General features: G+C 41.7%; 1 protein-coding gene across 2 annotated transcripts; it reads left to right on the top strand.

Moving 5' to 3' along the window:
* The first annotated feature begins 4229 nt into the window (after positions 1-4229).
* On the top strand, positions 4230-14388 carry LOC139368458 (cyclin-T1-like). Of its 2 annotated transcripts, none has more exons than XM_071107372.1 (9): positions 4230-4424; positions 5396-5477; positions 5604-5732; positions 8453-8513; positions 9214-9276; positions 9476-9521; positions 9805-9968; positions 10074-10144; positions 10280-14388. In XM_071107372.1, the coding sequence occupies exons 1-9, from the start codon at positions 4252-4254 to the stop codon at positions 11585-11587; spliced, it is 2097 nt and encodes a 698-aa protein (XP_070963473.1). In that variant the 5' UTR covers positions 4230-4251; the 3' UTR covers positions 11588-14388. The 2 variants fall into 2 exon arrangements, with proteins under 2 accessions (XP_070963473.1, XP_070963472.1); XM_071107371.1 differs by having other exon boundaries at positions 9467-9521.
* Positions 14389-15283: the final 895 nt, after the last annotated feature.

The raw sequence follows: 15283 nt of genomic DNA, 5'->3' as shown, positions 1-15283 counted from the left end.
AATTTTGCACGCCCAATTTTTCAGTTTTTGATTTGTTAAAAAAGTTTGAAATATCCAATAAATGTCGTTCCACTTCATGATTGTGTCCCACTTGTTGTTGATTCTTCACAAAAAAATACAGTTTTATATCTTTATGTTTGAAGCCTGAAATGTGGCAAAAGGTCGTAAAGTTCAAGGGGGGCGAATACTTTCGCAAGGCACTGTATGAATGTGGAACCTTCAGGCGTTTGGAAATTGCTTTTATTTTATTAATTTCACCTTTATTTAACCAGGTAGGCTAGTTGAGAACAAGTTCTCATTTACAACTGCGACCTGGCCAAGATAAAGCAAAGCAGTTCGATACATACAACGACACAGAGTTACACATGGAGTAAATCAAACATACAGTCAATAATACAGTACAAACAAGTCTATATACGATGTGAGCAAATGAGGTGAGATAAGGGAGGTAAATGCAAAAAAAAGGCCATGGTGGCAAAGTAAATACAATATTGCAAGTAAACACTGGAATGGTAGATTTGCAGTGGAAGAATGTGCAAAGTAGAAATAAAAATAATGGGGTGCAAAGGAGCAAAATAAATCAAATAAATTCAGTAGGGAAAGAGGTAGTTGTTTGGGCTAAATTATAAGTGGGCTATGTACAGGTGCAGTAATCTGTGAGCTGCTCTGACAGCTGGTGCTTAAAGCTAGTGAGGGAGATAAGTGTTTCCAGTTTCAGAGATTTTTGTAGTTCGTTCCAGTCATTGGCAGCAGAAGGAGAGGCGGCCAAAGAAATAATTGGTTTTGGGGGTGACCAGAGAGATATACCTGCTGGAGCGCGTGCTACAGGTGGGTGATGCTATGGTGACCAGCGAGCTGAGATAAGGGGGGACTTTACCTAGCAGGGTCTTGTAGATGACATGGAGCCAGTGGGTTTGGCGGCGAGGGCCAGCCAATGAGAGCGTACAGGTCGCAATGGTGGGTAGTATATGGGGCTTTGGTGACAAAACGGATGGCACTGTGATAGACTGCATCCAATTTGTTGAGTAGGGTATTGGAAGCTATTTTGTAAATGACATCGTCGAAGTCGAGGATTGGTAGGATAGTCAGTTTTACAAGGGTATGTTTGGCAGCATGAGTGAAAGATGCTTTGTTGCGAAATAGGAAGCCAATTCTAGATTTAACTTTGGATTGGAGATGTTTGTGGGTCTGGAAGGAGAGTTTACAGTCTAACCAGACACCTAGGTATTTGTAGTTGTCCACGTATTCTAAGTCAGAGCCGTCCAGAGTAGTGATGTTGGACAGGCGGGCAGGTGCAGGCAGCGATCGGTTGAAGAGCATGCATTTAGTTTTACTTGTATTTAAGAGCAATTGGAGGCCACAGAAGGAGAGTTGTATAGCATTGAAGCTTGCCTGGAGGGTTGTTAACACAGTGTCCAAAGAAGGGCCAGAAGTATACAGAATGGTGTCGTCTGCGTAGAGGTAGATCAGAGACTCACCAGCAGCAAGAGCGACATCATTGATGTATACAGAGAAGAGAGTCGGTCCAAGAATTGAACCCTGTGGCACCCCCATAGAGACTGCCAGAGGTCCGGACAGCAGACCCTCCAGATGAACCAGACTTGTGGAGGTCTACAATTTCTTGTGGAGGTCTACAATCAGGCCTTGGCTGATTTCTTTGGATTTTCCCATGATGTCAAGCAAAGAGGCACTGATATTGAAGGTAGGTAGGCCTTGAAATACATCCACAGGTGTAAAGCCATGACATAATTTTCTGGAATATTCCAAGCTGTTAAAGGCACAGTCAACTTAGTGTATGTCAACTTCTGACCCACTGGAATTGTGATACAATGAATTATAAGTGAAATAATCTGTCTGTAAACAATCTTTGGAAAGATTCCTTGTGTCATGCACCAGGAAGATGTCCTAACCGACTTTCCAAAACTAGTTTAACAAGAAATTTGTGGAGTGGTTGAAAAACTAGTTTTAATGACTCCAACCTAAGTGTATGTAAACTTCAGACTTCAACTGTATGTAAGAATGCTGTTCATTGACTACAGCTCAACATTTAACACCATAGTACCCTCCAAACTTGTCATTAAGCTCGTGACCCTGGGTCTTGACCCAGCCCTGTGCAACTGGGTCCTGGACTTTCTGATGAGCCGCCCCCAGGTGGCGAGGGTAAGAAACAACATCTCCACCCCGCTGATCCTCAACACTGGGGCCCCACAAGGGTGCGTTCTCAGCCCTCTCCTGTACTCCCTGTTCATGCATGACTGCGTGGCCATGCACGCCTCGAACTCAATCATTAAGTTTGCCATAAAATTTATGGGAAGATTGTTCCATTTAATTAGATCTGCTTTCATGTTGAGTAATGGGATAAAGTTATCTTCAACATAGACTTTGGGTATTCTAAAAGTTACAGGAATCTAATTACTTGGTGTGTCATCATGGTGGTGTCCGACTTGTGGTCAGGCTTGATGGAAGGAGATGGACCAAACTAATTTACATGCATACTTTGGGGTTGTTATCCTTGCTGGTGTTTTCAGATCCAATGGGGAATCCACAGAATCCCTGTGGGATGCAGATAACTTTTCCGTGCAACAATGTCTCTTGGAAAACTTCCACATTATTTCCAGGATTATCCGCTTTGATAACTGGGACACCAGACCAGCTTGGCGGCAGAGACACAAGCTAGCTGCAATCAGGTCAGTGGGTGGACTGCCTTCCCCTGTTTAACAACCCTGGGCCCAACGTTACTGTTGTTGAGCAGCTTATGCCATTTAGGGGCCGCTGCCCCTTCAGGCAGTACATACTGTCTAAACCCGCAAAATATGGAATCAAGATCTGGGCTGCCTATGATGCTGTTTCATCATATGCATGGAACTTGCAAGTGTATATGTGGAAGCTAAATGGAGGAGCCCCTGACAATAACCAAGGGATGAGGGTTGTCCTGGATGTGGCACTGGGACTCCGTGGCCACAACATCACATGCAATAACTTTTTTTAAACTTTGCACAAGTTGGGACAGGAGCTCCTCAAGAGGAAGCTGATGAAGGTAGGAAAAGTACGAAAAAACAAGCCAGAGCTCCCACCTCAGGCCTGTTCCATGTATTCAATAGATATCAATCCCTCTAAGTTTGTGTTCACGGCGGACACGTCCCTAGTGTCCTACGTTCCAAAGAAAGGCAAAAATGTAGTACTCATTAGTACGCTGCATAGGGATTGGAGAATCTGTGGCCAGGAACATCAAAAAACAGAAATCATAATAGATTACAATGCCACAAAAGGAGGGGCAGACAATTTAGACAAGCTGGTGACTGGCTACATCTACCAAAGAAGAACCCTACACTGGCCACTTGTGATATTCTTTAACATCTTGGACATCGACGCACAACGCGTACACAGTACACATGCATCAAGTGCAAGAAATACATTCGCAACACACACAGTAAAACTCTGTCCCTCATGTGGTGTGTAGACCGGCCTTAATTTGGGGCTCATTGGGGCTAATTTATTTCTTCCATCAAATACTGTATGTAAAATTTGTACTTCCAATTTGTTCAGTTCAAAGCAATAAACATCAATAGTGATGAAAACCTTGTTTCATTTATATTTGTTCAAGATAAACATTTATTCCACCCATGTCTTGATTATAACAAATAGAGCTTTTATTGATAAATGAAATCTAGCAGAGGTAAATAGCCATTTTTAACCATGTATGCTGTCTATATTTCTTGTAATTGATATAAGTCAACATCTAAGTATTAAGTATTTGAACATAAATTGCAATATATATATTTTTTAAACCCAATAATCTTGTGGGTCAATGTTACAGTGTTTACAATGTTTGGTTGGTAACCTCACAGATCATTGCACCTGTACATAGACCATCTGTAAATAGCCCATCCAACTACCTCATCCACAAACTGTATTTATAACTCTTAACTATTTTCCTCAGTCTCCTAACCAGCCACGCTAATTCACTTGACTTACTTTGTTTTACCTGCTATGTAAACAAATCATCTGTGTTAGAAACCATCAGTCTCATACCACAGTCACCATGACACCTCATAACATTTGCTGATAGGGAACAACCACATCAAGAAACGCCCTGAGCTGCGGTCTGCATTTACACAATATTCGAGATGTTTAGAAATGTTGCTTTGGACAGAGAGGAACCAAAATATTTCCTTTGGGGACACTTGCCATTCACATAATTGACGTCACTTCCTGTGAACCACAATTTTAAAAATATTGTCCTTCTCAGTAATGGCGGCTTCCTTCCCTTCTCCTTCTGCAATAAACAACAACAAATGGTACTTCACCCGAGAACAGATCGAGAATAGCCCTTCTCGCCGTGCGGGGCTTGATCCAGACAAAGAATTGTCCTACAGACAACAAGCTGCGAACCTTCTACAGGACATGGGACAACGACTCAATGTGTATCTTTTGTCGGGACGATTTGCGCCTGCTAGCGGTTAGCTAGCTTCAAGAGGTTGAAGCCGGTTTGGCGGCATGGCGAGATGCTAGCTAATATCTGCTATTGTGTTTATAGTTGGGGTGTTATTGTTGATACCACAATTTATTAATGTGCTTGGTATGGACTGGAGTGGTTGCTAGCTAATTGAAACTAGCGGCCTAGACGTGCGACTCGCTAGCAAGGGCCTGACCATCATTGCGTGTGATTAGCATGGCTAGCTAACGTTGTGTAGGCCTTTGCAGCCGAGGCCTACGCTTCTTTTAACGTTAGAGAACAAAAGCCGAGCAGAGGGACGTTAGAGTTATTTAGCTATTATACGTGGGGTTTTGGTGTATCAAACACTTTAAGAGCATAACGTTATTGGGACAACAATTGCGCTGTTTTGGGAGCCAACGCGAGTAACGTTAAAACTAGCAATCTATTTATCTGCTCTGTATAACGATGAGTTAACTATAGGCTAACAACACAATAGTTTAAAACCCATGCGTACGTTACATAACTAACTGTTAGACATTGTATTGGTGAGCGGTCCAATGCTGTTCGATAAAATGTCCATGTGAATTGAGATTAAGAAAGTTTAGTACCCATTTTATTTGATACGTTTGGCTTCTTTGTGGCCATTATTTGCTACCTTGTTAGCTACAGCAAACGATCTTACCCACAATGCAGTTCTAGCCAGCGAGATACGTTATCCTACTACGTACCACCACACACACTGCCAACATTTGGAGTAACGTTAGTTACAGCAGTACTAGATCACTCGGCTACATCCAAAACTAGTTTTGAAAATAAGTTGGTAGCTACTGTTACATACAATATGGTGTCATCAAACATACTATTTGTCATTTAACTCTTAAAGTAGTGAGTTCAATCTCACGGAGACATCAGGTCATATTGTTATGCTATAACCCTTAACCCGTAGCTATGCATCAGGTCCCAGCTAACAATTAATACTGCCATTGTGTATATGCACCGATTCTACATGATCCAGTCGTTCACCAGGTTCCACAGAAATGTAAGTACTTTGCACACACTGACATCATCTTTTGCTAAATGTATCTTATATAGTTTGAAATGAAACATGTAAAATGCATAGCACTATCAGTACAGCATCTATCAAAATGTCCTATTTTCCCCCTAGGTCATAGCTCCAGCAACACTATTCCTGGCTGCAAAGGTTGAGGAGCAGCCCCGCAAGTTGGAGCATGTTATCAAGGTGACCCATGCATGCCTCAACCCTCAGGACCCTTCACCAGATGTCCGCAGTGATGTAAGTCTCCATGGTCTGGCCACTCCACTTTGAAATCACTCTGGCACTTGCATGGTGCTCCACAAACAGATTTGGGTATGTTTGTTAGGGCCAGGACGATACCAGTATCAATATACTTGTTTGTATCGTGGCAAGGAAACAAAACACTAAGCGGATTTCACTTCTTTAAGAAAACAGCCCTAATGTTGGAAACAAATATGTTGCCATCCGGAGTCTAATTTATTTATTTGACAAGCTATAGCACACTATTTTACGTAGGTTTTTAAAGGGTCTGCTTCATGTTTTCATTTTTGTCATGAAAAAAATATTGCAATACTGGTATTATCACAGCCATGGGGTGTTATGAGGCGGTTGTACCTAGGCTTGGGCGGTATACCGTATACCAGGGTATTTGGAAATAGCATTGAAAAACCATCTCATGGCTATTTATTTGAAGTTTTATATTTGTAGCTACGTTTGAAGTAAATACTGTACCTGCAGTCAACTTGTGCATTACTTTAGGAAGTTAAGAAGATTGTGTTCTTCATTTCACCTGTCACATCATTTTTCAATATGAAGCTTACCTGTAGTCTCCAGTCACGCGGTGTTTGTTTACAACACACAAGACTAGAGCCCAATGTTAACTATCTAACATATGCTAAATGCTCTGCAATTGTGCATTTGGTTTGCTAATTTAGTCACTAGTTAGCTATCTAGCTAAGTTGTTAGCGTCGTCCAAAATCAAGCTTCGCTTGGTAACAGCAGAGAATCCTCTCCTGGATCAAGAACCTTGCTGTCTTTATATTTGTTCGGTGCGTGCAGCAAACTGTGAGTAGCCTTTCTGAGTTACTTGTATAACTTCACCAGCTGGGACGTCTGTCCTTAAAAAATAGTTTAGGAAAATTTGGCGCCAGACAACTTGACTGGCAAGGTTTTAAATGACCAGACATTTGATAACTTTACCTGGTGTCCATATGCATTCGGTGCGTAACTTTACCTGGTGTCCACCCACGGTGTTCAAAATCACATTTAGATTATAATTAATCTTAACAGAATAGAAATGATCCTGTAAAGTTGTAATAAAGTAGAATGTTGTTCATTGCCTGTTGTCTTCATCCCTGCTATAAATCATAACTCAATATAAAAAATGTAAAAAAGAAAAACATTTAACCTTGAAGAACTCACTTGCACAGTAATACAATACCACTTCAAAATATAATATAATTTGAAAACGACCTGTCCTATAGGCTTTGTATGAATATTTAAATTATATAAATTACAAAACACAGGTGTTCTCAATTACAATCTGGGCCTCTAATTTAATTTAGCCTAGCCATGAACATTTTAATTATGTCTAATGAATAACAAAACAAGGGTGTCTACGAACACCAGGGTTGCCCTACTCCCCATTCTCGCTGCGATTCAGCACCACAGCAAGAGAAATAGGCCCCTCTTGGTAGCCACAAAATGAAGAAATTATAAAACTGATGTTGGACAATCAAATACACAAATTTCGTTAAGGCTGTTTCAAGCTTATTTTACAATACTCCTGTGACACGAGCCCCGCCCCATGGGTTTATGAAAGCACTTGTTTCCAAATCTCAAATGAGATCTTTTTACAGTTCTATTGGATGATGTTGAGAAATGTTGTGTTTATTGTAATTTGAACGTGGGGTTGTGACTCGTGTCATGTGTGACATATGTGGCTTATTGATAACAACTCTGTCTCTTACTTCGGGTTGCAATTCCTGTAACTTTACCCAAATTCCCCAGTTTTCCAAAAATCATGGTTAGAAGATTCCTGGAATTACGAGGGAATAAGCAGGAAATCCATCAATTTACAACCAGGATTTTGGGGAAACCAGGGAATTTTGGGAAAGTTAGTGGAATTTTGCATCCCTACTCTTACTATAGGCTGTTGGCTGCCTAGTGATTGCAACATTGTAACTCTCCGATGTGAATAGTTGGCAACAATATTTTGTTTCCAAGTGCTACTGAATAAACTCAACTGGAATGTACCAATTGAGCATGATACACATCATTACGTTAGTCTATCAATACAAATCATGACACAGGCGACATGTTGGTCTTGTTTAGGGCGGCAGCAGAACTGCTAAGACCGGGTCTGACAAACACAATTTGCCTCCAATTTATATACGTTTGCGGTGGACCTTGGCCTGCTCAAAGTGAGCCGCTGCTGTTGGGAAGTCAAAGCTATCCAACTCTTTGCGATGCGCATCAGCCATTACTTACATTACTGTCCTCACAAAGTTGCTATCTTGAGTCCCCCTCTCTGTTTTGGAGAAAGAATCACCTCTTGGCGGGCATGCTGGAAAGGGGAATAATCTACACAATCTTTTCCAATTTGCCCAGTCGGGGTATATTTAGCTGAAGTCCCTTATGAGGACCGTGCGTCTTTTTGGCCGGCAACAATTTTAGTTATCTGCTTTTCATATATTTTTATTGGCTAAAAGCTGGCACTTACCTTGATAACATCCTCGTAACCTTCGGATTAGAGGCTCAGTGGGGTTTGTGTTCAGTGTGGGTATTACAGAATATCCCGGTATGGCACAAGGTCGTTCTGAAGGTATGACAATCTGGATACTGCCCAAGCTTAGTTGTACCTCCTTGAAGGTAAGACTGCGTAAAGGGAAAGCAAGAGGGTGAGTGAGACGTAAGGGGTGAGAGAGAATGCCTCCTAGTGAGTAATGCCTGTCTCCTGCCTGTCCTCTCAACCTCAGGCTTACCTGCAACAAGCCCAAGACCTGGTCATTCTTGAGAGCATTATACTCCAGACCCTGGGTAAGTTGGGATGGACAAATGAATGGGGTCTTTGATTTCACCCAAAACTAGAGATGTGCTGCTTGCCGACACTATTAACCATCTTTGTTCTTGTCCACAGCAGAGTTTTCAGTAGCAGTTAATTCTATTGGACATCCACACATCACCTAGTTCTATATGCTCACTATTTATCACTACTTTTTCACATTTTCCTTGTGGTTTTAAGCCATTCATTTGTGTCGAGTAATTGTGGTGCAGGTTGTGGTGATGGAGGATGTTTTTGTTGTAATCACATTAGAGAGCAAGTGAATTTAGTACAGTATTGCTAGCATTTGGATTGCTTGCTATAATGGCCATTCACCACCTATGACCTTTGTGTCAATGAATGGCTTAAATGTAAATGCCAAACTTGTTTTATTCTCTACTCACTCATTCACATTTGTCTTATACAGGGCCTGTCATCTGAAGACCTAAAGCAGTGCATTCATTCACTATTTACTGTAGTTTCATAAAACAAGTACATTGGTTTTCCGGGGCAATTATTTATTTTAATGCTCAGTGAGAGTACTGAAAAATCCAATAAATTCAGTACCTTTCGAGTGAAAATGTGTACTTTGCATTAGCAGCCTCAAATTCTCATAGAAAGAGGATTATAGATAGTTATTTTGAAATTGTCTCATGGAACCTTTCTTCTGTCTCCCCTCTGCCCTATTCATTACAGCCTTTGAAATCACCATTGACCACCCACATACTCATGTTGTCAAGTGCACCCAGCTAGTCAGAGGTAAGCATCAACAATGTCCCATTGTAGGCTACTGGTGAAGTTTCCGAACCCTAGTAGTGCTTTTACAAATGACATAAATGGTTCTCGCCTAGTTAAAGGTATTATTTATGCATATTTTTACACACTTGTTTTTAATGTCAGTATTTTGAACGTAGCAGGTTTTAATTGTATTTTCTTGTTTCTCGTGTTGTTGTTCCAGCGAGTAAGGATTTGGCCCAGACGTCATACTTCATGGCTACCAACAGGTATGCTGTTCACTCTGCTGTGTTCAACTTCACGCTTTTCATTTCAGTTCGATACAACATTATTCAATGAAAATGCATTGCAAAGTTGTCTGATCTAAAGCAGGAGAAGAGGCTCTTATGACCTGTATTTGAATGAAATTACCACTCATCTAAGAGGTGCACCGTCGTCCTTTTCATTATATTCTGAAACTGAATCTGTTTCTTCTCCTCCCCTTCTTGTATTTTCCCTGTTTCCATGGATTTTCCTTCTGCTGGTTTATCTGGGACCCAACCTGTTGTGTAGTCTACACCTGACCACATTCTGCCTTCAACACAGCCCGCCCATCGTGGCCTGCGTTTGCATCCACCTGGCCTGCAAGTGGTCCAACTGGGAGATCCCAGTCTCTACAGACAGCAAGCACTGGTGGGAGTATGTGGACAATACTGTCACCCTCGAGCTGCTGGATGGTAAGTTTGATTGAATTTCATTATGCGTGTTTGTGTAGTTGTTGGTTAGATTGTATTGTAGGGAACTGAATTGCAGCGCCCTTTGTAATACTTTGTGTCCCATAGAGCTCACCCACGAGTTCCTGCAGATCTTGGAGAAGACACCAAGCCGATTAAAACGCATTCGCAACTGGAAAGTAAGTCATAGTTTAACATACATTTTAAATATTTTCACAGCTCCATTTCTTTCAGGTCGTACTCGCAAAAGGGTCTTTCCTGATTTAAATAAATGTAGCTCCGTCATTGCCTAACTCTGTGATTTCTTGTTCCAGGCGGCAGGTCAGACAGTGAAGGGAGGGAAGTCCAAGGTGCCAGAAGATGGCGATCAGACAGATGGCATGATGAGCATGGTCTCCATGTCGTCGTCTGAGACCATGCTGGGTGGCCTGATGAGCCTCTCCAACCCTCTCTCTTCATCTTCCTCCTCCATGGCTCCCATACTACTGGAGCTCAAGTCGACCCTTGGCAGTGGTTCTGACCAGCCCAGCCACGTCGAGCTGCATGCCCCGGCCAAGGTGTCACTGAGCGAGTACCGGGCCAAGCACGCTGACGTCCTGGCTGCTCAGAAGAGGAAGCTGGAGAACATGGAGGCCAGCGTGAAGAGGGAGTACGCCACGGCAGCCCAGGCTCTGATAGGCCAGCAGCAGAGGAAGGAGAAGCACCACCGTGACCAGCAGCAATCCAGCTCCCACCATTCCAGCTCGGCCTCCTCTGACCTCAGCAGCCCCTCGCCCATCATCCTCAAGATCCCCCTAGAAAAGGAGAGGGGCGAGCGCAGCTCCCTGAAGATGCGCCTCCCTCTGGGGTCTGGGGGAGGCGGGGGGCATAGTGGAGGAGGGAACAGAGAAGCAGGAGGAGAAAAGGACATCAAAGTGAGAATTCGGGTGCCTGAGAAAGTACGCAGTGGAGGCTCGGGAGAGGAGGGGGGCAAGAATAGGGAGGGAAAGCACAGAGAACGTTCCAACCACCATCATCATCATCACCACCACCATCATTCATCGTCATCTTTTAGCGGTGCTTCTGTCTCTTCGTCCTCGTCACATAAACACTCATCCAGTGCTGCTGGAGCTGTAGGAGGAAGCAGCAGCAAAAAAGCCCCCAGTGACTCGTCTAGAATGAGCTCCTCTTCCTCTGTGTCTCGAAAGAGGACACATTCCACGGAGTCCCAGGGCTCCCACACGTCCAAAGTCTCTAAGTCCTCCAGGAACTCAGCTCACCAGCTGCCTGCTCTTTTAGCTGCCTCTGGAGCACACTCCCTGGGGGCACACCCCACTGATATCCTCCCCTCCCTGGGTCTCCCCTCCCTCCACCAGGGCAACTACTCTCACTCCAAGGGGGACAAGCTGGACACTAACGGACACAATGCAGGTGTTGGCAGCCAGTCGAATGAGTATCAGGACACGTTTGAAATGCTGAACTCTTTACTGAGTGCTCAGGGGGTGCAGCCTGTCCAGCCTCCCATGTTTGATTGCCGGTCTCAGTACGTGGAGTACAGATACAGTGGCGGGTCTAGGGGGGGATCTCGACCACCACCTCTGCCTGCTGAACCTCCACCTCCACTACCCCCTCTACCCAAGTGATCCCTGATGAAGGGGTGAATTACTGACAGTGTACCTGTAGACTCATCCAACCATGTTACATAAGATATTTGCTCTGTGAATTCTGTCCCTTTTATGTGTTTGTATGGATCATGTTGTGGTTTTCAACTTGACAGCAAAGAAATGTACCAATACATACTTTTCATTGATGTAGGTGCTGAAGTGTGTCCCTCGTCACATCATATTCAATACATCTGTGGGGCAATAACAGGAGGTGTGAAAGAAATGCTTGCAAAAAATTTTAAACGAACAAAATTAATTATTTATTCACAATGTAAATACTTTATCATGATATGACCTCAAATCAAATTTTATGGAATGGCGGGCATAATATTTGAGCCATAGCTGTTTTTAAAAGAAAGTCAAACGTTACATGTTTGAATGCCTATTAGAGGAAACAAACTTGTTTGCTTCACTTACTACATTTTAAAGTCTTGTTAACAATGAGTCTTTTCCAGAATGTTTTTGAAATATACTATTTATTATTAGTATTGAATGCTTTTGAGGAAGTTTAAAAAAATATATATATATATATATATAAAAATAACTGCCCCTTTCTGCTGTGTTAAACTGAAGGATATTTGAGTGCTCCTTACACAGGCCTATTTCAGAATGCATGTCTTCAAAGCCATCGTTTTCAACATTTTGTTTGTTTCAAAATACTGTAGTAACTGAGGTTTTTGTCTCCGTTTTGTCAATACATTTGTTTTGTAATCTCTACATTATTTTGTGAACAATTGTTTAATATTAATAATGTAAATTGGTAAAAGTAGACATTTTTGTACATTTTGTTAAGAAAAAAGTTGCTAAAAATCCTGTAGATTGATACGGCTTATATTTTAGTTCCTAGATTTGTGTGTTGCAGTCATTGTTTTAAATGGTTGTAAAATGTTAGCAGTCAAATGCTTACACTAACATTCAGAGTTTATACTACAGTACATGCACTGCATGGCCAAAAGTATGTGGACACTCATTCAAATTAGTGGATTTTGCTGTTTCAGCCGTACCTGTTGCTGATGGGTGTATAAAATTAAGCACACAGCCATGCAATCTCCATATACAAACATAAGCAGTAGACTGGGCCGTACTGAAGAGCACAGTGACTTTAAACGTGGCACTTTAATAGGCTGCCACCTTTCCAAAATGTCAGTTTGTAAGTGATGTTATTGTGACGTAGAAACATCTAGGAGCAAGAACTGCTCAGCTGTGAAGTGGTATGACGCACAAGCTAATAAAACTGGACCATCGAGTGCTGTAGCGGGTAAAATTGTCTGTCCTCGGTTGCAACTCTTACCTCCGAGATTCAAACTGCTTGGAAGCAACGTTAGCACAACAAGTGTTTGTTGGGAGCTTCATGAAATGGGTTTCCATGTGCAAGCATCCGCACATAAGCCTAAGATCACCATGTGCAATGCCAAGCGTCGGTTGGAGTGGTGTAAAGCTCGCCGCCATTGGACTCTGGAACAGTGGAAACGCATTCTCTGGGGTGATGAATCACGCTGCACCATCTGGCAGACCAACAGACAAATCTGGGTTTGGCAGATACCAGAAGAACGCTACCTGCCTGAATGCATAGTGCCAACTGTAAATTTTGTTGGAGGAGCAATAATGGTCTGGGGCTGTTTTTCATGGTTGGGGCTTGGACCCTTAATTCCAGTAAAGGGAAATTTTAACGCTACAGCATACAATGGCATTCTAGACTGTTCTGTGCATCAAACCTTGTGGCAACAGATTGGGGAAGGTCCTTACTTGTTTCAGCATGACAATGCCACCGTGTATAAAGTGAGTTCCATACAGAAATGGTTTTCGAGATCGGTGTAGAAGAACTTGACTGGCTTGCACAGAGCCCTGACTTCAACTCCCATCGAACACCTTTGGGATGAATTGGAAGGCCGATTGGGAGCCAGGCCTCATCGCCCAACAGTGCTCGGCCTCACTAATGCTCTTGTGGCTGAATGGAAGCAAGTCCCCGTAGCAATGTTCCAGCATCTAGTGGAAAGCCTTCCCAGAAGAGTGGAGGCTGTCATAGCAGGAAAGGGTGGACCAACTCCATATTAATGGCCATGATTTTGGAATGAGATGTTCGACAAGCAGGTGTCCACATACTTTTGGCCATGTGGTGTATCTACATATTCATATACAAACCACATCAGTGTCAATCATTTTGATAATGGACTGATTGTCTTTTTTAGTGTTTTGAACAGAATTAAGTGTTACTTTTACTGTTTTAACAGTAACTGAAGTCTTCACTTATTTTAATTAAATTGAAATTCCCTTTTTGGGTGATTTTAGTAAGGAACATATTCTTTTGTCTATATTATTTAGATAATACAGCAGTTTTTTTCTGGTTTGTTTGTGGCGATTACACATGCTTAACTGAGAGACTAGAGGATTTAACAACAAAAAAATCCCTCCTACCACTGTCAACCATCCTTGTCAGGGATGAATTTCTGTGTAAAGGACTTGTTCAATTAAGATAATAATAATCATCCCCTTTATGTCCAGTTATGCTGTTTGTCATGTTTATTGGTCATAAACTGGTATTCTCTCTCATTTAATCATGTGTTGGGAATCATCTTTAAGATTATGTGATAGTGGAAATGAAGTGGGCTGTAACTTAGCTCTGACATGTTTGACATTTTACCAGAACTCTCTTGGTCCAATAAGCTGCCAATGGACAGATTCATTTTTTGGAGATCATGTAACACAGCTGTAGCATACTGATTTGATCATGTTGTGTTCTTGCTGTTTGTTTTTGTATATAAAGGAAAGAGTTATCATTATTCTGGGGGCTGTTTTCTATTACTTTAACTGACCCATGATGGAAATACATTTTTGCTGTTTCCAAAGGCCACATAAAATGGCCAAAGTCTGCCAAGTTTCTACAGTACTTGAGTCCAACCATTGATTTTTGTCACTCAGGTAAGCCTTTATGATGATATTTGAAGAGAAACATGGATATACTTCAAAATGCACTGAAACGTTATCCCATCAGGATTGTCTAACAAACAATAGCTTTTTTTTGTTAAAAACTGAGGAAATTATCACTTGTATTACTAGGAACATTACGTTTCCATTCTGTTTGATATTATATAATAAGATACTCATTAGTACTAAATTAAGCTAAGAATGATTGGACTTGAACTGATACATGGATGACTATATGCAATATATCTTGTGCGAGTGCTTGTTTAACAAGAATGACCACAAAAGGAAGCTGAAATTATGAAAATAGATGGAAGACACTCATGCAACCAAATGCAAAATCACAAATGCTACTCCTTTGTACTTCATTAACTGCTCAAAAGTTGTATCTGTCTGTACACATTGTCACGTCTTAATGTTTTAGTTGTACCACAACTCAGGTCTGTAATTGACATTTTTGGGATATATACTGTTTAAAATAACTAAAGGTATGTGTTCTTTTGTTGTGAACAAAGTTCATTTTTTTAAATGTGGTTGATATAATCCCATGTCAATAAATGTTTAAGAAAAAACATCCCTTTCATTTTTATTTTTTATTTTATGATCATGCAACAATCCTTGTTTCCGTAAATAATAATATACTAAGGTCGCAAGCTCAATTGAATATCTACTTGCTCAGATGTGGGTTTTGTAAATTGAGAGACAGGTCTTTCAACCTATCGTGTATTTCCCACCCACTAGTCTGGACCAATC

Source organism: Oncorhynchus clarkii, chromosome 16 (genome assembly GCF_045791955.1).
Source record: "Oncorhynchus clarkii lewisi isolate Uvic-CL-2024 chromosome 16, UVic_Ocla_1.0, whole genome shotgun sequence".
NCBI classification, from domain to species: domain Eukaryota; kingdom Metazoa; phylum Chordata; class Actinopteri; order Salmoniformes; family Salmonidae; genus Oncorhynchus; species Oncorhynchus clarkii.
This window is presented reverse-complemented; position numbering and strand designations above follow the sequence as displayed.

Excerpts from the sequence above, each read along its gene's own strand:
- LOC139368458 (XM_071107371.1), top strand. The coding sequence starts at position 4,252 with ATGGCGGCTTCCTTCCCTTCTCCTTCTGCAATAAACAACAACAAATGG. Across the intron at positions 9,277-9,466 it reads GTGCACCCAGCTAGTCAGAG|TTGTTCCAGCGAGTAAGGAT; the intron begins GTAAGCATCAAC and ends TTTCTCGTGTTG. Across the intron at positions 10,145-10,279 it reads AACGCATTCGCAACTGGAAA|GCGGCAGGTCAGACAGTGAA; the intron begins GTAAGTCATAGT and ends TTCTTGTTCCAG.